We start from the raw sequence: 21,560 nt of genomic DNA on the forward strand, positions 1-21,560 counted from the left end.
CATGCCTCCCCTTCAGTGGTAGGTATATTATTAGCAGTTAAATTAGTCTTTGTTTTAGGATCCACGGCTGCGGAATTGTACATTTCACGTACTTTGCCTACTAGGAGGAAAGGTGTACCCAAAACCGCAGCTCCCAAATCTTTACCACAAGTGGAGTGGCATAGACGATTTCAAAGGGGCCGTTGTAACTAGGCTCACTCCATCCGCAGACAGGAAACAGCTGGCGATGTTGGTGAATCGGGTGCAGCGCTGGTTGTCTCTTCCGGTGACGCTATCTGTTCAGAGATAAATTGTATTGCTTTTGTTCAGGAAAAAAGTAAACTTTTAAATTCATCCTCTAGAATGGACTTGGCTCTCTGAGCTTCTGATGCTGTTCTGATGGGAGATACGGGCATGTGCATTCATCGCCCTGTCACCACTTCATGGGGTGACAAATGGTGATCCTTACAGGGCTGCGAGAGCAAGCAGTTCACCTAGTTATTTTTCAACGTGGTGCAGAGCTTTGACAGTTTTCTTTTCAAAAGGCTCTTTATCTGTTGTACGAATCCCGTTGGCCTGGGGGTGGTAAATTTTGCACATCCGATGCTTGATGTCGAGTAATGCTGTGATTTCCTTAAACAGCTCATTGGAGAAGTGAGTGTAGTTATCCGATCTTATTACATCGCACACTCCCTAGTGAGGAAAAACCTCTCAGAACAAAAATGCAGTGACACATTTAGCATCTGGATGTGCACAAGGACCTGCCTTCACCCATCGGGAGAAGGGAGACACGACGACAATCCTTTAACGAGACCCATTAGTCCTCTCTCCCAAGTAAGCGTAATCTATATGTAATTCGCAGAATGGCCCAGTCGGACGGGGCAGGGTACCCCGAATAGTTCTTAATGTAAGGCCAGTGCTGTAGGTCTGGCACATAGAGCAGTGAATAACCATTTTAGTCAATATCTCTGCAGATTGTGAATGAACCAGTCCTCCTGTATATCTGTAGCAATATGTTTTGACAAATGAGATGGGTGGGGCAGCTGGTCGAATGTGACTAGCAGCAATTCGTGCGGCATGACCGCTTTGCCTGCAGTTTCCTGCCACCACAATACAATTGTAGAGCACTGCTTACACCTTCTTAAACCACAAGTCCCTTTCTTCCTGTGGGGCCCGGCCCTGTAATTCAATTAGTCGGGCAATTGGTAATGAGTTGTAGGATGCTGGCAGCTGCTCTTGGCCCTGTGCCACCACTGAGTATTCGGAAACATTTGGCACCGGGAGGAATGCCGCTTGCTTGGCCGCCGCAAATGCATTTGCGGCGGCATTACTGAGTGAGACCTCGTCTGTCTTATTAGAATGGGTGGTGCATTTCACCACCGCTGCCAGTGAGCGCTGGGATAATGCTTCAATATGCTTGTCCAATAATGCTGCATGCTGTACTGGGGATCCGTCCGCCCTCCTGAACACTCTCCTTTTCCACAGTGCCATCCCTGAGTGCACCATGCAGGTGACATAGGCCGAATCAGAATAAACGTTAACGCGGCACCCCTGAGATGCTTGGAGCACCTCAATAAGCACTGTAAGCTCTGCAGCTTGGGCCGAATAGTGCACGGGCAGTCTTTTTTGTACCAGTGTCTCATATACCCAGTCTACTAGGCGGACAACTGCCGCACCAGTATGCCTCGAACCAGTCCCCTGTTTGATAGTTGCTGACCCGTCAATGAAGGGAACCTCCCTGCTTTGAGCCGGTTGTCTTTTGCCTTTGGTATTTCGCCCTCCTCCCCATCAAATGTGACAGCCAGGTCTTGGTCAGTGCCCAACTCTCTTTAAAAAAAAAAAAAGCAGGATTTACTGTTTTGCATCGCACTATATGGATGTTTGGGCTTGGACAGACTTACCTCATGTGGAAGCCCTCTGCGTGGTCCGGGTTGTTATAGATTGCTTAAGAATGGTAAATACGCTCTGCTCCACATTGTAACGGAACACCCCATGACCATTGTGCAGCTTTTCTCAATTGCAAATGCAGCAGAAGCAAGCGCCTGTTTGCATGGGAACCGGCCCTGCATCACTGAATCTAGCACACCACTGTATTAGGCCAATGGCGTGTGGCTCATCATGCAAGTACAGCAGTCATCAGCTGTCCATTAGAATGGGAAAACAAGTCAAACTTGTGTGTGTATTCAGGAGTTGCTAATACTGGGGCAGTGCATATCACTTCCTTTAGGTCATTGAAACTTGTCAGCATATCCTCTGTCTATATTATGCTTTTGTCTGCCTTTTATGTTTCTTTGAGGCTTTGTAGCAGGGCCCTAGTGTATGCTGCATAATCTCTAGAATATGTGCTCTGCAATAATTTCAGAACCTGAAGTACTTCAGCATTTCCCTAACATTGGTAGGGTGAGGGGCATTGCACACTGAGGCTGCGCGTTCTGCTATGATTTTCTTACCATGGACGGATATCAGTTGGCCCAGGTTGAAGCACTTCTTGGAGACAATATTGCAGCTTAGCCTTGTCGACCTTGTAGCCTTTGTATGCTAGCAGCTGCAGGAGGGGAACAGTCTTTCCGGGACTGTTGTTCGTTGTCCCTACACACTAGCAAGTCGTCAACATATTGAACGATAGTACTGGGCACTTGGATGTTTCCCAAATCAGCATGCAGTATTCTGTTAAAAATACTAGGGTATTTGCAGTACCCTTGTGGCAGCCTCGTGTGTTTGAACCGCTGTCTACTATGCATAAACCCAGTGAGATACTGTGAGTCTGGGTGCAGGGGTATGAGAAGAAGGCATTGTACAAATCCACCACTGTAAAATGCGTTGCTTGTTTGGGGTTGCTGCACAGAATTGTTACAGGGTTAGGAACTATAGGAAATTCTGCCTGTACAAAGTCATTTAGGGGGAGGGGTCAGAGATCCTGTTTCATTCTCCAGTCCCCTCCTCTTTTTGATCAGATAAAGCACTGTTACACGGGGAGCTGGACGGCACAATAATTCCCTGATTTAGGAGCGCAGAGATGGTGTCTCGTGTGCCCTCCTCGGCTTCTTTTGACAGTGGGCATTGTTTTGCCCGTGGTAGCACAGAACCAGGTTTGAGTGTTATTCACACGGGGGCAACTCCCTACAGGAGCCCCACATTGTGGGCACTGGTTGTACACGACCTCTCTGGCACCTGCTTTAGATCTTTCTCAGTAAAGGAGGGTGGAGTGGCAAGGACCATCAGCAAGCACTGCACCGTATGATACTGCACCATGATCTCGTAGTGAATGCAGATCGCCAACACATTTTTCCGGCATCAGCTCGATCCTCAAACAACTCTGCATTTGTCACTTCTTTTTAGGGGTAGGGGAGGATCAATACACAATACAGTGCGCCACTCACACCCATTTGAGTCAGTTCCCACTACGACAATCCTTTTTGCAGATACCACTAGCCCTTGCAGATCTAATAATAGAATTGTCTCTGCTACAAGCTCTGGGGTCACAATGGGCCTAAAGAGGAAATCAGATGGTACCATACATCAACCCTTAACAATCTGAGGCACTGTGTCAAGCAGAACTGTGATTTTGTACACAAACATGTTGGGGTCAACTGGAATACTGTCACATGTATAATCACCATCCCTGGCACACATGCCTGGAGTAGCACACATATTCCCTGATCTGTGAAGGAAATGGTCATATTCGACTTGCTGAGGAGGTCACGCCCCAGCAAGTTTACTGGGGAAGATTCTGAATATAGTATGGGTGCATGCAGCACTTTCCCTCTTATCTTGATGGCTATCTCTTCTGTATACGTAACTGTTGAATCCCAGCGCGTCGAGCGTTTCACCTGGTAATGGGAAGTTTCCTACACTGATGCATGATTTGGTGGCACCTGTGTTGATCATAAAGATGAATTCTTTATTTCCCATCTCGGCACCCACCAAAGGCTCCTCGTCGGGGTGTGGAGCCATAGTCAGGATCGGGCACACAAGAGCTCTCTATGGCCGGTCCTAATCAGGATGTGTGTTGGTTCCTGGGAAGGTGAATGGGTTACCTCCCATGACACTCAACCCTCTGTATGGAGCCACTGTTACATTGGGACGGCATTGCCTTCGGGCACAGGGCTGCCGTATGATTGGTTCATTGGTGTGGTTTGGTTTGGGGCGCCGGACGGGGCCTGCGGTTGCAGATGTGAGGGTCGCGGCGGCAACTGTGTGTAGGCCTGGTGTATTTTGTATGGGATGGAAGGGGCCATCAGGGGTGCAGGCAATTGCTGCTGTTGTTTTATTGGGCTGGCAGGGGCATATAGATTGTTTCCTGCTCCCATTCTACTTCTACATTCCCTTGCCAAGTGCCCCCACTTCCCACTGCTTAAGCACTGGCTGGGCCCTGTTCAACCCCCCCCCCCCACCTCTGTCGCATCCCTCCAAACCTGCCCAACCCCCACCCCATTAACCCCCCCCCCGGGACCCACTTCTTCCCCACTGCTGACCTCCTTGGTGCCACTCAGGATATTGGGGCTGAGGTCCACCGCTCCATTGCCCCTATCCTCCTCCTTGCCAAAGCGCCGCTATTCTCGCCTCTGCTCGCGCTGCTACCTGCTCTGCTGGCTCAGTTTGAGTAACTGTGGCTACCACCCCCCCAACTCCTTTTTTTTTTGCCAACTTTTTCTGTACCAGTTCTGTTTCCTCTGCCTGCAACCTCCTTGCTGTTGGTGTATAATTCTAGTCTATATCTTGGACCACCCCTTCGCTTCAATACCCACTATTTTCTCAAGGGCCTTCTGCATCTCTTTGGGCTATCCCCTTGATAACAAAATAGAAAAGAGGAACTGATCGGTGCCACTGGTCTCCCATCTCTGCTTTCCCCATCTCCTGCACTTTTGAAATGTACTGAGCAGGGTCTTCATCATCCCCCATGGTATGCTGCATTATGGACTGCAAGGCCGGTGTGTCTGGACTTGCCGGCCGCAGCATGTCCCACACTTGTGCTCTAATATTGTTAAAGGGTGTCCCGATTGTGCTGTTTGGCTGGGAGTCTTGTTGACGTGTATCCTGCTGCCGTTTCCACTTCTGGATGTGTGAAGGCTTTTATGCCCAAGAGGAAGCACAACATCCTCTGTACGGCGAAACGGACGTCAAGGACTGCATTAACCAGAATAAATATTCATGTTTGCTGATACGACTCTTTCTTTGTGGACTGATTGCTCTGGACTTTCTTCTAAGACTTAAGGTCTTAAGGACTCAATGTAATTATTTTTTCATGAACCCGTAAGTGCTTATTAGTAGGTTTACTTACGTGTATCATCTCTTTTTTCACACAGATCCACTGCCAGCGTAATACGCTCCCTCCCGCTCGCCGTACACGTTCCTTGCAGTGCTTCTAACACGGGTGCACGCGCACCCGCACCCCGGAAGTGCACTGCAAGTGCTGTTTTGCTGTTCGGCTGTGCGGCGAGGGCAAGGGGCGGTAATTTTGGACTCTTTTTTTTGTGAATTATACTGTGTTCTAGTGTTAACCTAATGCGCACATCATTTGAGTATACTTGAATATCGATTTGTGTAGTTATGTTGATTGTGCCTCTGCAAGGTGTTCCTTAGCCATATAAGTGTGTGCACCCACGGTCTAACCCCTCTGTTACCTCTTCTGCTACGTCAATTTCAGTATGGTAAATGGTTTGCTTAGTGGACGGAAACTAGTAGAGCTGCAACCTAAAATACCTTCCCTTCCTGTGTGTCAGGACATTTCTGTAGATATTGCGGCTCTACCTGTCATTCCAGTTACCATGCCAACTAAAGAAGTGGGGGCTAGTGACAGCACTCCATTAGATCAGAAAACTATGGTACTAAAGGAAATGGGTAATGTTCCCAAATATGATGTTCTGCCATGATTCACTGTGCTGAGAATGTGGCTGATATTTCAGCAAGGAACACTAAATTTAAGCTTAAGGATTTGAAAAATAGTGTTCCAATTGATATCCCTACAACTGACTCAACTCAGGGGAATGATATTGGATTGTACAGCATTTCTGATATTTCTTATAAAGAGGAAACTGGTGACTGTTCAATGATGGGCCCCATAATCGAAGCCGAGTTAAGTAAGCGTATTCGTCTCTTCCTCGGACCCTCTACTCCACTTAATCAGAAATTGGTTGGGAGAGAAGATGTCTTTATGTTGAGTACTAAAGGCAAGATTGCTTCTAAAAGTAATCTTGGACCTTCAAGTGGTGAAACAGTTAAATTGACTTGGGAAATGGATTTTGAGTCCAATGATTCCCTCAACAAACCCATGGTGAGTTCTCCAAAAGCTATAAGTGCACAAACAGCACTTAATGATAGAATGAACCTGGACATTCAAGAATTTCAGTCTAGTTTGAATGGAAAAGACAAAGATGCTTCCAACAATGACGCACGATCTGAGAGCATTGCTCTCGATGTACCATCACTAAGCCCTGATTTTCCAGTTCTTGCGAGAATCCTCAACTTACTGGATATGGGTCATGAGCGTTCACATTATGAAATAGGAATTATGAGGGAAGCAATCACCGAACTATCTAACAAAACCAATAGAATAGAAGGCCTTTTGTTCACATGTGATGCTGTGGCTGCTCTCTCTGATAGGCAAATTAAAAAAAAGGATATGGTGGACAGTGCCATTCAATTTGATGGCATTTTCAACATACCTATGCAGAAAAAGCGCTCCTTTGCGGGAGTTTTAAACCCCAGATCATATAACTCGATATGCACACAGACTGATGTTATTGTGGACGACATGTGCAAAGTTTTGTCCTCTGTCCAAAAAATCGAGCTTCACCTGGATAAAATAAATAAAGATGCATCACTACCCCAACCATTGGTGACTCCCTCTGCTAACTTGGTTGTAGCTACAAATCAGTCTCATAGTCCAGATCGTCCCTCCCAACTGATGGATTTGATTGATCTCGCGGGTGAATGTTCTCTGCTGGGAGAATCAAAATTGTCTGATTCATTAGATTGCGATATTGTATGCAAACCCATAATAGTCCTGACCCGGAGAGAAAAAAAGACTCGCGGGAAGGGCCCAAAAAAGGAAATCCCAAGCATCAGCCTTAGCAAAGAAACAGGTGAAGGCCACGCAAACTGCGCAATCAAAAGCAATGCCTGCCATATTCGAGAATGAGGTGGTGATTGATCTATCACAATTGGATGATGAATCTAGGGTATTACTAGATATCAATCCCCCTGGTAAAAACAGAGAAAACTAATGGAGGGAAAAATAAGAGTAAGAATGTAAATGCCAATGTAAAATGGAATGGGGGGAGGATTGATTGCCAACCCAATCTGCCACCAAGCCTCGACCCCTCAGGCATTACGATGGGGGGAACTCAAATGTCTTTCTCAGTTCTACCCCATGAGTCATAAACAAACTTTGTCTAGTAAAGTGAAAAGAAAAGTTACTGAACTAATGGCCAACAACTTTTAGCCTGTTGACATTGATGGCTCACACAATGTAACCCCTGCTGAGCCATGGATGTTGGGAGTTTTGGGTAGGGACCCGTTACGATCTCAGGAATTTGTCAAGGACCTTAATTCCGATTCCGGGTCCAAGATATCTCCGCCAAATGGTGAGATACCCAAAGGAAATGCTAACATGATATCTACAGAATTGGCTGCTTCTAGTGTGGCTGGCAGTTCTACTATTAGCCAAAAAGTGGTCCACAACGAGTTTGATACTATCCTTGATACACCCTACATCCTGGGATGGGAAAGTGATCCAAGTATCAATATAAAACTCAACCTGAATCGCTCCTCCCTGTTAAAAGCTTTTCACACAATACCCTGCTTAAGAACCATAGGTTCAGATGATATTGATTGGATAAGATTAGCAAACAGATACAATAACAGGATGACATGTGGTTTCTACTCCAGATTAATTATGAAACTTGTGTGGGAACAAAAAGAGAATTTTGTGTTTATTGGATTGACCCCTTTTTTTGATTCATTCTGACTCTGAGGCTAGAATCTTCTTGGATAAACCCATTGCACCCATAGTCACGAATGACCATAACATGATGCAAACTCAGCCCCCTCAAATCAGTGGTGATCTGGTCAAGCAGATAATAGCAATGGATGCTGCACTATCTGGTTTAAACAGCCTCCCGCAATCAATGCCTGCGACTTTGTTCCTGCTATAATCCTACTTCAGGAAACAATGCATGTTTGACGGAAGGATTTGTCTGTTACTCACAACCTGCATCCAGAGGGGCAAAGGGTAGACCCTCGGGGGGGGGGGGGGGGGTCTAGCTATCCTAGTAAACAATGCCTGTAAATCTTTAACGAAACTCGTTTATAAGGATGCTAACGTAATAGCCATAGAATTATCCCCTGTATCATCACAGGACAAATACCTAATCTTTATGTGTATTTATTGGAATAGATCTACAATAATGTTTAATAATATTATTGACATCTTGGATTCTATTCTAGAAGATGTTTATACACGACATGATGATGAGGTTGGTGTGGTGGTAGGGGGTGATTTTAACTCCTCTTGTTTAATGCACAATCATGGCCCGGGACAACAATTCCATATCGCCTCCAGCTCGGCTAAGAATGGGAATAAATGGGTGGAGTTTTTCCTTAATTGGGATATCCACTGGAACGGTGGATGCCTCTCATACATGGTCAAGGGGAGGTTTGTATTCACATATTGACCACTTCTTCAAATCCTCTAATCTCTGCCTTTTATCTGACTCTGTGAACATCAAGAAGTTAGGATTTGGTGATCATAATGCTATCTCTATCAATTTACAGTTAGAGGGTTGGGGATTTACTCCTAATTCGTCTCTAAAATTGGTTGAGAATGATCGATTGGGCCTATCTGTTAGATGGAACCCATCCATATGTCACCAGCTAACTCTTCGTCTTAGAGTCGATTCTGGTTTGAATCTATTATTGTCTGATTCCCTTCTTGATCCTGTATGTGTAGATCAAATTATCTCTAAGAGGATTGAATACCATCTGTTAGAGATGTCTAATCATAGAAAACCCGCACTGGACATAAAACACCATTTACATACATTCAATATTGAAATCTTCAAATTAAAGAAGAGCAGGAACTATAAGTTAGGACGACTTTCTAGGTTGTCTTTTGATCCATTATAATATTATTCCCTAAAAAAGACCATTCTTAGGAAACATAAATCAGCTGTTAACAATCTAAAAACACAACTATACTTGAAAGATAACCAGAATATGATGTACCACATTTTGAAAAGTGACACATGGAAAATATGGTCCATATTAAGATTGATTAATGGCACCAATGAAGGGTTGAAAGAAAATGGTATCTCAGCTGATCAGTGGGCCACCTACTTCGTGTCGAAATACGAGTTACCCGTTCATTTCCAAATCAATCCTCAAATTGTGTTTCATAATATCATACCAATGCGCTCCCCTTGGAGCTTAGAAGATATTTCACGGGCAATTATGAAATCTAATCCTTCTAGGGCTATGGGACCCGATGGTATTCCAGCTTGTCTTTATAGATTGGATATTCATTTGTGGGCAGTGATCTTGAAAAACAAATTTGACGCAGTATTTTACTCCCAAGTAATTCCGAGTTCATGGTGCTCTGCAAATGTAATCCCTATATATAAAAAAGGTCCCATTGATGACCCTGGTAATTTTAGACCTATTGCGTTAACTGATGCATCCTCTAAGGTATTCTGTCAACTAATTCTTGAAGAACTTCAAGTCTTTATGAAAAAAAATGCCATTCTTTCTAAATTCCAGACAGGATTTCGTAGGCAAATGGGATGCTCTCTCAATGCTACACTGATTGCATATATTCAGTGGAATTCCAAACATAATCATACGGGTGCAGTCTATATGGCAGCTCTTGATTTGAGCTCAGCTTTTGATACTGTGCTAAGGGATCACTTGTGGTTGAAGATGATGGTGATGGGCTTCCCGGCATATCTGATGGCACTAATAAGCCTACTTCATACTGACACTACTTACAGAGTGCGCCTTAGCAAGCAAGGTATGTTAACTGATACAATTCCATCAAAAGTTGGGTTGAAACAAGGCTGTACACTGGCAGCAGTGTTGTTCAATTTGTATACATGTGATATAGAGGATTGTTGGGTGAATGAAATTATCTATCCCATTCTAATTGGTCGAACTAGATTGAACTACATTGGATTCGCTGACGACATCCTTATTTTTGACAAAACTCTGTTTGGCTTACAGCATAAACTAAATGCTTTCTTCTGTTATGCCAAAGCACATAATTTAGAATCAATCATTCCAAATCATGTATTCTGATATTGAAGGATGGCCATAAAAAGAGTTGCTCATTCACATGGACTATGGAAGGCACACGGGTCGCCATTATCCAAGAAGTCAAATATTTGGGGTATCCTCTATCGGACTCTTTCTCAAAGATCTGGTGGAAAGATAAAATGGGTGAGAAAATCAAACCCCTAGTCTCTCAAATGAGAATAATCATGGCTAAATACTGTGGATTCTCTCTTTTGCCTGTCCTTCAATTTTACCTCCTTAAGGTTGAACCATCTATGTTATGTATATTAGATATGTGTATATATGAAATAGATGATATCCTAGACACACTTCAGGGAGGAATTTGGAAAAGCGTTTTAGAGCTCCCAGCATCCGTTCCTAATGACATAGTTCGTCATGAACTAGGTATTCTCCCCTTACCTGCTAAACGGAATTGGAGGCTTTTGAACAATTATGCAAAATTTGGGATCCCCCTGGTAACTCTCTTTACGAAGATCTGAACGAACATCTTAGGATGGGTTGTATGAGATCTTTAACTAAATATGCTCAAAAAATGAATGATTTAATGGCTCTATTAGGTATCTTGAAGGATGATCTAATATTATGTCTACCTAGCTGTAAACAAAAATTGTACTTATATTATTGGAACTGCCAGGCAGATGGAATTGGGTCCTATCGATCCTACTATGAGTTTGCCCAGTTTAGAAGAAAATGGGGTGGTAGACCAGGGTATATCATGCAGTTTCCTTCTGCATCTGGTCGTAATACATACCTACGATATAAACTCAATCTTTTTCACACCAATGAACGCTTGTGCAAATGGGGCATATGTTATAAAGAATCTAACAACGGCTCCTGCCGCTTTTGTAAGGATGTGACCATTCTCGAGACTCTTAAACACTTAGTTGTCTATACTTTGAGGATTAGCGACAGTTGAGGTTTGGGAAATATATGATCTCCAATTCCTACTTGTCTCGTGAAGCGTTATGGCAGAGATGTATGTGGGGCGAAAGTACTAAGCTCACTTTAAGATTACTTTCGATTCTAACAAACATTGACTCCAAGCTGAAGGAAATGAATGTTTTATGAGTCGTCGTCTATGCAATAAGATGTATAAGAAATATGAATGTTTTGGTTTAATTTAAATGTGTATTTTCCTTTCTTTTAAACTTATGTTTTGTATATTTTAGAGTAATTGTAAAGAGAAATGTATTAGATTTTGTTATACTACATTTTTTTGTAAAGGTTTTTAACCAAATCCAATAAAAGAAAATAAAAATCATGTTATTTTTGTCCATGTGGACCCAGGGGACATAATGCGTCCCCCAGGGCCTTTATGTAATACCGGCAACTGTGTGCCCGGTCCTCGCTTTCCTACCTATAATTTCAGGTGCCTCTTCTGCCTCGTCGTCCTCCTCCTCCATAGTGTCCCATTCTCCTTCCCGCAAGTCTCGGTTTGCATCCCTGTTTGACCTCACTGTCACATAACCTACACTTTCCACTCTCCGGTCGCCACTATTCCCCTTCTCAATATGCACATCCTGTCTAATCCGAACAAAATGTCTCCAGACCTCCACTCATCCAAACAGCACCCTGGTTTGCTTTCCCCTCCCCTTAATGCCCTCAACCGTGCCAACTCCGCTGGCATTGCCTCCGTGGTGTTGCAGTATTGGATGTCGGTTGATATGGGGGTGGTGCAGTGGCGGGTGAGGGCACATACGTTTGGTTTGTGTAACCTGTGGTTGGGCGGGCAGTGAGCAGGTACAGTCCTCCAGGCGATGGTGGCAGTGCTTCCTCTGGCGCTGTTGCTTTTACCCCGCTTGGGGCGGCACTATCACACTGGGGCTTGCACCCATCAGTGTACTCTATATCCTCTACCATCTTCCGTAAATCTTGAATCTCCTTTCTTTTCTGTAGTTGTTTACCCTTGTATTTAGCAGCCAAAAACGTGGACATGTATTCTAATATCCCCCTGTCATTCCTTCTCTGCTCTGGCCATGGGCAGGACATCCCTACCCGGGTTTCCGCCACCCACTGCTTATGATACTTTTCTATCTTGTCTTTATACAACGGCAATGCACTCTACATATACTCCAATGGGAGCATTATCCCATATTAATAATCATTACACTAATAAAAACCTCTTAAGTTATACAGCACACACAATTTTGTCAAAAATGTCACTACCTCTGTTCCTGCTACCCAGCTGCCCCCTGTCCACACTCCCACCCCGTATACACCCTCTCACTCCTCACACCCACACTGCTTCCACAGGCCCTCCCTTGGCTGCCACCTAATACAAAATGATATTTTAATACAGCAAAACAACAAACTAAAATAATAGGCCAAAATAACAACTACTACTTCATTTCCTTCACCCACCCGAAATATATTGGGCACAGGAATCTGAGCTCTCCAGTTATATGGAGCCCTTGCTTTTATATCCCCTTATCTATCACAATTAAAAAGAAAATGACACCACCTTTTCTCCTAGCTAGGAAAAGATCCCACATTTCTGTTCTCTTCTCGTTATCCTTATAACAATAATAATAAAAAAAATTTAAAACCGCTGCATGGTCTCTAGCGCTTTCCTTTTTACACAAATCATACCACACCTCCCTATTCACTCTTGCCCTCTGTTGTCGTTGCTCGCAGGAGGTGTACTTACATCTGCCTGTTCACCCAAGCTTCTCTGTCACAGGGTCCCAATAACGGCCTGTACCTTCCTAGGAGCCGTGCCCCGCTCCAAAGAGCAAACGGGAATTCTGTGAAAATGGCTCATGTACACCACTACGGGTTGCACGCTTGGGTCTTGTCACTGCAGGTCGGCGTGGCCCCTCCAGAAATGTGGCCTGGAAGGCTCCGGCTTCGCTGGGGTCACTAGGATCATGTCAGGGTCACCAAAAATGTAACGAAACCCCTTATCGCATACAACAGAAAAAATACAACCAACTATGGAAAAAGGTCCAGCACACCTCTTGCAAGGAGAACAAGGTTTATTTCTGTAAGAAGACAAGTGTGCGCCAGCAAAGAACTCTACTGCCACGGAGCGCTCGGGCAAAATCAGCACAAGTAACACGTTAAAAAGGCACACAGCATCATCAGTGACGTAAGTTACATAGGTGACATACTAATGGCTGGTTGGTGCAACCCTATACATAGGCTACCTGCTCCGTAAGCAATGTCAGGCCATTGGTTCCAGCCCCTTCTGCCCGTCTTCTTCCATGTGGGCTCCTCCAGGTACGTCATCAGGCGTGAAGTCACAGTTAATTGTCACTTAAAAGCCGAATATCAACGCATTCGCTATCTCTAATATAACTAGCACCTGGTACTGCAGACATGGGCGCAGAGGATACTTTCGAGTTCAGTATGACGTGCAACCCCAACTTGATCCCAGGCACGTCAGCGCCCTTCCAAAACTCCCAACCCTGGTTTTTTAGGTTTATTGCTTTGCCCCTCCCGCCACTTTGCAGCCCAAATCACATGACTTAGTGGCGGGGGAAGCCGTCCCTGCTTTCTGATCTTTTCTGATCGATTGATGTTCTAACAGTTTTATGGTCGGTGGTCTGGAACTGGCTCATAACTTGGAATGCTGGGGTCTTGGGACTGGGGCATCTGGGCACTATTTCTTAAAACTGGGTCTGGCGAAGGTCTGAGGCTCGTGCCCTCCTTCTTGTGGGATAACCTTTTCACAGAGAACTCTCAGCCCCCTCATGGCCTTGTAGGGCTCATTCCACCTAGGGTATGAAGGCTGGCAGTATGAAACAATGGAGGGTTTATGAATCTCTGCGGCTCTGGCTGTTCTCACCGTTGCCCATGATACAGCCCTGTTCCTGCGTACACATGCTTATTTCCACGTCCGAGGCCTGGGCCTAGTGCCCTAATGTGGCTTCTAGCGAAACTCCCCTCCGCCCCTATGGCCTGCACAAGCAACTACAACACACTTCGTGGCCTCTGTCTCACCCTGCACTTCTTGGGCGCCTGGGACTATCACTCCTGCTTCCCAACATTAACTACTTTTCAGGTGTATAGGTGAATTATATGCATTGTTCTAACTAAAGGTGACTGTACATATCTATGCTATCCACATGCAATTCCCTCACGGCCATCTAACACCTTGAAGTTGATTGGTCATTGGGATGGGACGGCACCATAAAACACGTGACCTTCACAGCCCCCCACCCCACACCAACTGAACATCACTCATGAAGAATATCTGAGTTGACTAGCCATTGAACAACCCCGGACATTGGTAACGCACAACCCTATGACCCAGGGAAACGAGCATCAGAGAAATTAGATGCAACACACAGTCGCAAGAACTAAGGATGTATTTGTCTTAACTACACACTTCAGCCATGGACAACAAAACAGGGACCCCAGAAATCAACTCTGTCTGTCATTTGTGAGCATGGTATTTGCTCTATCTGCGGATTCTGACCACAATGGGCACCTGCTCTGCTTGCGGTCTTGCCAACTGGAGTACTGTGAGGTTTAAAAGAGCTTGGACAATTCAGGTCCAGTGAAGACTTGGAGGAGACTGTGCCTCACCTGGAACATGTCACCATTTCAGTATCGTAACATTGAAGGAGAGCAGCTATGTTGTTGGCCACACCAGTGGCCTCAAAATGCTGGCGCATTTATAGCGGGACATGCCTATGGGCTTTACACTGCATGCACATGCACATTTCTGCCATCTGCTCCCTGAAATCCCTGTACAATTGCCTGGCCGTTCTTAACTCCTCTCGGTTTGCTGTGGTCTTCTGCACCATGACCATCCTGCTGTCTGCTACTTCGCTCACTAGCCCTCTCCTAGCAAGTGTGCTGCAGATGGACATCAGCTGGGTACACAGTCTGATGAATATGCATCTCTTGTTCCCATGAAGAGTAACGGTGTGAGGAATTCGAACATCCGCACAGAGAGTGAGCGCTCGTCTGGGCTTTTTTTAAATGTTGTCAGAAATTGAATGATGGGAGAACAACCTCAGAAAATGTGTGTGGCTAATCGCACACATTTTCCTATGCTCGCCGCACAACAAACACATAGTCAAGTGTACTCTGAGGGGACACAGCCTACAGGCGCGGTTCTCTCTGTCACATTTAGCTGGAATGTGTCAGCCACGGGTACATGAAATCTTCTCAGGAAGGGGGAAGGCAACACCTTCCTACTGCCATGGCCAGCCTACTTATATATCAAAGGCTCTGGCGCCACAGATGCGGCTTATACAATTTAAAATCCTTCACAGGGTATACTACTCCGGCACAATGCTCTTCAAATGGGGCAAGATAGACAGTGACGCATGCCTCAGATGTGGTAGGGATGGGGTACTTTTTACCACACACTGTATTTTCGCTGTGTTGCAACTAACCAACGATCCACGGCCTTGCAGAGAGAAGCCTGCTGTTCCATCCACGTACCAAAATTGAACAAGGAGGTTTATAATTTACTTGTGTTTCCAATCTGTTCATGTCCCTTCTGGTGTACTAGAGGTGTGTGGCTGATTGATGGTTTAGAAACCGATATTCATCCCTGGACCACTAGTGCCCCGGAAGTTGATTCATCACAATGTGTGTGTGTTGCCGGTTGTTGCGCATAGTCAGTCCTCTAAGGTGAGCTGTCATAGTGCTCTGTGGCAGGGACTGTGATTGGATTTCCCCATTATTGTGGGTACATTCATCCTGTGGCAGGAGTTGTGTTCCTCGTTCACATGTGCTACGAGCTGCAACCACCCCCCAGGGGTCAGTGATGTTTCGATGTCCACCTGCATGACCCTGGTCTTCAAGAGCATCTGCATCTGTGTGGGTAAGAGTTAAAACCTAAAACCTGTCTGTGGGATCATGTGCTTCTGCTGTGGATGTAGTCAACCTGTCATGGAGCCATGTAGTCTACACGTCTGTTATTGACCACATACGGCTCTCTGTATATCTGTTTGAGCAATTTGATGCATCTAAGCAATTACATGCATTTCCACAGAGAGCAGATATCTGGAGCATCTTGAATGTCTGCTGTATTAGTTTTGGGTTATACAAAAGAGTCTGCTTGACACATGAGGTAACTGCCTCCTTAGCTGGTATATGGCTGTTGTTTGCGGGCGCGCTGCCCCCCTGTTCCGCTGATTTGGGCCTGCTGATAATCTATGTTCTCCTTGGGGTGAACTCTTTGTCATACCACCTCTTATCTCCTTTCTGGTGCGATAAGTAACACCCAGGCCATTCACACTGCGGTCAGTTCAGCCAACGGGGCATTTTTGACTGCTGAACAGACCCTTTAGTGATCTATGTAGCGGATGGTGGACTCTTGGTCAGCCATGTCATTTATGACCTCAAGCTCTGCTTCGGTGAAGTTTTTCACTCTGCTGCTCTGTTCTGCCTCGTGGCAGGCCATCCTAATTGCCTTTGGATGCCATTTTGGTTGGGTGGTTGCATGCTGATTGAGTCTTGTGGCTTTTCAACGCGGTGGGATGTTGCAATATGCTTCTTCCTGGTTTACATGTGTTTCTGAGGGTGATGGCACATGTTTGTATGAATGCCCTGCATCTTAAGTAATTTCTGCATGGAAATGTGCACACCTGACAGATGTGAATGAAACATGCACATTGCATCAAATGTGCTTTGTACACGCCCTTGTTTGCTCTTGTTTGTGCAAGTATTGGCACTTTCAAGTGCAAAGTAAATTTTCAATGATAACATCTGCGGATTTGCCCATTGCAATGAGATGGCGCTTGGCTCAGTTGTGCGTCTCCTTGTGATGCACTTTGAGGATCTGCCCCGTTGTGTTTCGACTATCGCGAGCACTGCTGTCTGGAAATTGGAGGATCTGATGATAAATTAATTATTGAAAGTTGTAACGTCACTATAGTTATCAAAGGCATAAGCAACAGAACTAAGTACAGCTGAGTACTGGAATAACCATACAGTCATCACCTGCCATTATTGCCTTTCCTAGAAAGGACAACTGTGGAGAAAAGAGGCAGGATAAGCAAATTAGATCACATCTGTTGCATCTTGCTCCCTAATATACCCTTCTTGAAACATCCTCTGTCTAATCTGGCCTTTCTCATTGTTGACCTTAGCTTTTGATCATTTTATTTTTTTATCAAAACACAACACCTGTAGTCCAGAAATCTGACCCCCCCCCCAACCCCCAGGTTAATATTTTCACTGATACCTCCTTTCTAACATGGCATATATCTCCTTCGAACAAAGGAGGGGGGGGGGGAAGTGGTGGTGTGCAGCTGTAGGACCCACCGCGGCCCACCACCCAGGCTTCATCCTTCCAACTGTCTCCAGTGAAACGCACAGGCACGGCACTACATTCACAAATAACCATTCCAGTCTTGATCTTACTCATTCTGACATCCTTCGCACACAGCATCCAGCCTTACAGTGAATGAATGGGTAAACAGATGCAACGACGAACCACTGAAATTATTAAACAATAATCTGATTTAAATTGTAAGTATGGCAATCCTTTTGTTAAACTGTGGATGGGATCAAATGGATCACTCTTTTTCTAATGTTGTACACTGTGAAGATGTAGGTAAATTCTTACTATTTCAGTGACCACCTTAAAAAGCAAAGTCTCCAAAAAATATTGAGTCTGTATATGTAAAGTTCCTTTGGTTTAATCTAGACAATGTTTACTTGATTGTTCCCCCGCCCCCTAATTCACCATGTCTGTCCTCAATCTTACCACTTCAGAACTGTCGTCTCACCTCGCATGTCTGTCTCAGAAATTCTAATAGTTCTCAAATAGTACACACACACACACACACGACACAAACTATAGGGTCTTGGTGAAATAAATGCAAGAGAAATACTGCACAGCGAATACTGGTATAATTTCTGTTGTCCTCATAAAAGGCCAAGCGAACTACTCTTAACGTGAACTACAGCAGTTGCATTACCTGACAGGCTGTTTCGTGCTAAATGTACCAATACTCTTAAAGAATTGCCAACCCACGCAAGGCAACACGCAATCTCCAGATAATGCAGCCACCAAGTGGGCTCAACACAACAGACAAGGGTACGGGAAAAGTAGGCCCATTACCATGGGAAAGGCCAAGAGAACTCTCCCTTGCCACCACACCCTGCACACACCCACCTGATGAATGCACATAACTGCAACAAACATTCTGCACACACACCTACACTTCACGCAGTACCAATCGGGCAATGTCAGACCCTTCCCATGACTGATATGCACCATTTACACTTCATGTTGCAAGACCCCCTTTTCAGGCTAGATGGCATGAGAAGAACCTTCACATTTTTCAATCTGTTGAGCCCATCAGTCGTTTTCCTGCTGTTTAGAACCTGTTCTATCTGGGATTAGTTTAACTTTCCTTTCTTTTATTTCAAAAGTCTAGTGATCTGAAGAAACGAAAAGAACCGCACATCTCTTCTTTAAGGTAAAGTCCTTCAGATACTTGTTTATAATGCCAACTCTTTCTTTTCTCTGTAGATGTAAGACATTCTTTAGGTATAATGCTTTAGTTGTTGGCTGAGGAATTAAGATGTAGATACTAACCTGACTTCCGTACCTGACATAATTGCTTGATCATCGAAATGCCATATGTCCTTGTGCTTTTTGTTTAATAAGATTGGTTGTGCTTAGGAACAGACTGGCTGTTGTGGCGGGTTAGACGGAGGATGCAGACTCTGATTAACTATCTCAATGTTTTATTTTTTTTTAAAATGCCCATCTTTCCCTATACTCTGGGGTTTCCCTACTGTGGTGACATAGAGGAGTGTTGGATAAGATTTTCATTTCAGTGATAAATCTTCCTGACCCGTGTCCACCGCAGAACTTGATTATTTTCCTTTCTCCCTAGGTGAAGGGGAATCTTTTTCCCCCCTCCCCTAGTCTTTTACTCTTTTTATGGGTGACCTTTTTACGTCTCTAGTGTATTGTTGGAGTTACAGTTTCCTATAACTTTTGGGCTTAGGCTGTGTTGCCCCTTTGGGCTTCCCTGTTCATTTCTCTTTAATGTACTTGGGTGAACTACTGTTACCAAGGGGTAAAGAGGGATTTTCATGCCCTTTACATTTTATATAGTGATCCAGCGCACACCATCTTGTGTCGACTGCTGGGGTGATAAAATGTATCACCTTGCTTACTTACCTGTAGCATTTTTGTTACAATTGCAGGTTTACTTGACTGGCTGATGGCAGTGGTTTTACCTTAGTGACTAAGAAGTCTCATTACTTGGAGGCTGTTAATTCAGCCTTGCTAATGCAAAAGGGCCACCATTCTAGACGAGAACGACCTCAGTGGAAGTTTTGTCTTTGGCGGGAATCCTTTGAATTCCCGCCTAGGCTCCAGAGTGTCAGAGAAGGCAGAAAGCGTGGGAGGAATCAAAAACTCCACAGCCCTTTGTCTTTCACCTTGCCTGAAATGAACCCACTCCCAGACTGTCCCGAGAGATTGCAAAAGTTGTGCTGTAGTTCCTGATAAATACTCCAAACCTGGAAGCTGCTGAAGTTGACCACTGGAGCTGAATCCGAAGAGGAAGAAAATACGTCTGTAGCGATTTCAAGCAACCAGAGAGCATGTTATGTAACGGGAGCCTGATGCAACCCTTCCTTCCAATCGACCTGGGCGTCCCAAATGCGACGACGCCTACGCATAGGCTGGTGAGATCCACTAGTTTCAAGAAGACTTGCATTTTGATCTCTCCTCTGACGTGCTGCGACCTTCCTGGGCTGCAAACCGCCAATACCGTAGGACCTTGGGTGCAGTGCATGGTCTTCCGAACTCTGAATCAGTCTTAAACTTTGGTGGACTCCTCCTGGACCTCCAGAGTCACGATTCGAATCCCTGAATTCCCCTCACCAAAGTGCAGGACCGAGAGAGTGAAGAGAATCCAACCAGTCATATTCGTTCTTCATCTGACTGCTGTAAAAAAGGTGCCAAATGCACACAGCCGCAACAATCCATGAAGAAACCTTTGCTGGAAACCTCCTCTGATGACCGCTGCTGCAAGTTCCTATCCAGTGTCCAGTTCTTTTGACTCCAGACGAAGAATCCAGGGACTGGGTCCTGTGCTGCTGTATCCTGGGAGGCATCCACCCAGAAGCTCTTTTTTTTCTCCTATGGTTCTGTGTCGGCTTGGGTAATATGTTAAGTCTGGTGTGCATCCTGTGAGGCTAAGTGGGTGATTTGTGTGGTTGGGAGTTTGCCCATACCACTTGCCCAGGCCTAATGCTGCAACACATATGGGGAACCTTCTCGGAATTAGACCCAGCAGCATAGGTTAACACGTTCAACAAGAATTTACTGCTAGCATTAGACCAAATAGCCACCCTCAAAACTAGAAAAGCCAAACAACCTTGTCACCTCAACAAATGGTTCACCCCCGTATTAAAAGCATTGAGGAAATCTAAAGGATCTTCTGAAGCCAATTGGCTAAAAACCCCTCTCCTCAAAATAAGGCTCCTTTCAAGACAGCCGCCGCCACCTACAAAAAAGCCATTATCAAAACCAAAAGCGACACATTCAACAGTAGAATACAAAATGCCAGCTCTATAGTGAAAGAACCTTTCACCATCCACAAGGAAATGGATTCGCCCATACCTCCCCAATCTACTTGTGACAAAGATGTCACCTGGTGTGCCAACTTCCAGCAGGCATTATTAGACAAAATAGCTCTACTCCAGGCCAAAATAGAAACCAAAAGAACTCTTCTAGCCACTAAAGGCACAACCAACTCCAACCAAACCCATAAACCTTGTCCTGACAATACAGAACTATTTGAATTCTCCCCTGTCACCATTAAACAGGTAGAATCCTTAATTGCCGGCCTCAAACCCTCTAAATGCCAAGGGGACATTTGTCCAGCCTCCATCAAAGGAGCCAAAGACTTTGCCCCTTTCATTACAACACTCATCAACTCCTCATTCGCTTCCTGCACTGTACATAAGAATCTCAAAGACGCTTGGGTCAAACCTCTTATAAAAAAACCTACGCTAGACCGAAGCATTCTCACAAACTACCGCCCCATCACCACCGTCCGATTCATGCTAAAAGTCCTAGATAAAGCAGCATATGTTCAAAGTCAGAACCACCTAGAAACTCACAACCTCCTAGGCCTCTGCCAATCAGGCTTCAGACCTAGACACGGCATGGAGACATCCCTTCTAGATCTGAAGATTCAAATGGATGAGGCCAAAGACAAAGGCCACCCCTCCCTCCTCCTACTCCTGGACCTCTCGGCAGCCTTCGACTTAGTCGACCACAGCATCTTGACTTCGCACCTAACCACTTAGCTTCCTTCTCACCCAACGCAGCCAAATGGATCCAATCCTTCCTCTGC

The 21,560-nt window shown here is 45.0% G+C and overlaps 1 protein-coding gene across 1 annotated transcript in view; it reads left to right on the top strand.

Annotated features, from left to right (window-relative positions):
• OGFOD1 (2-oxoglutarate and iron dependent oxygenase domain containing 1) overlaps positions 1-21,560 on the top strand; it is a 574,156-nt gene that overhangs the window by 137,613 nt on the left and 414,983 nt on the right. Inside the window, exon 3 of the mRNA XM_069640278.1 lies at positions 18,610-18,656. Within this exon, the coding sequence (XP_069496379.1) occupies positions 18,610-18,656 (47 nt within the window). The remainder of the gene's footprint in view (positions 1-18,609; positions 18,657-21,560) is intronic.

The sequence above is a fragment of the Ambystoma mexicanum genome, chromosome 1q (genome assembly GCF_040938575.1).
Source record: "Ambystoma mexicanum isolate Mex_15411 chromosome 1q, UKY_AmexF1_1, whole genome shotgun sequence".
Classification (NCBI taxonomy): Eukaryota; Metazoa; Chordata; class Amphibia; order Caudata; family Ambystomatidae; genus Ambystoma; species Ambystoma mexicanum.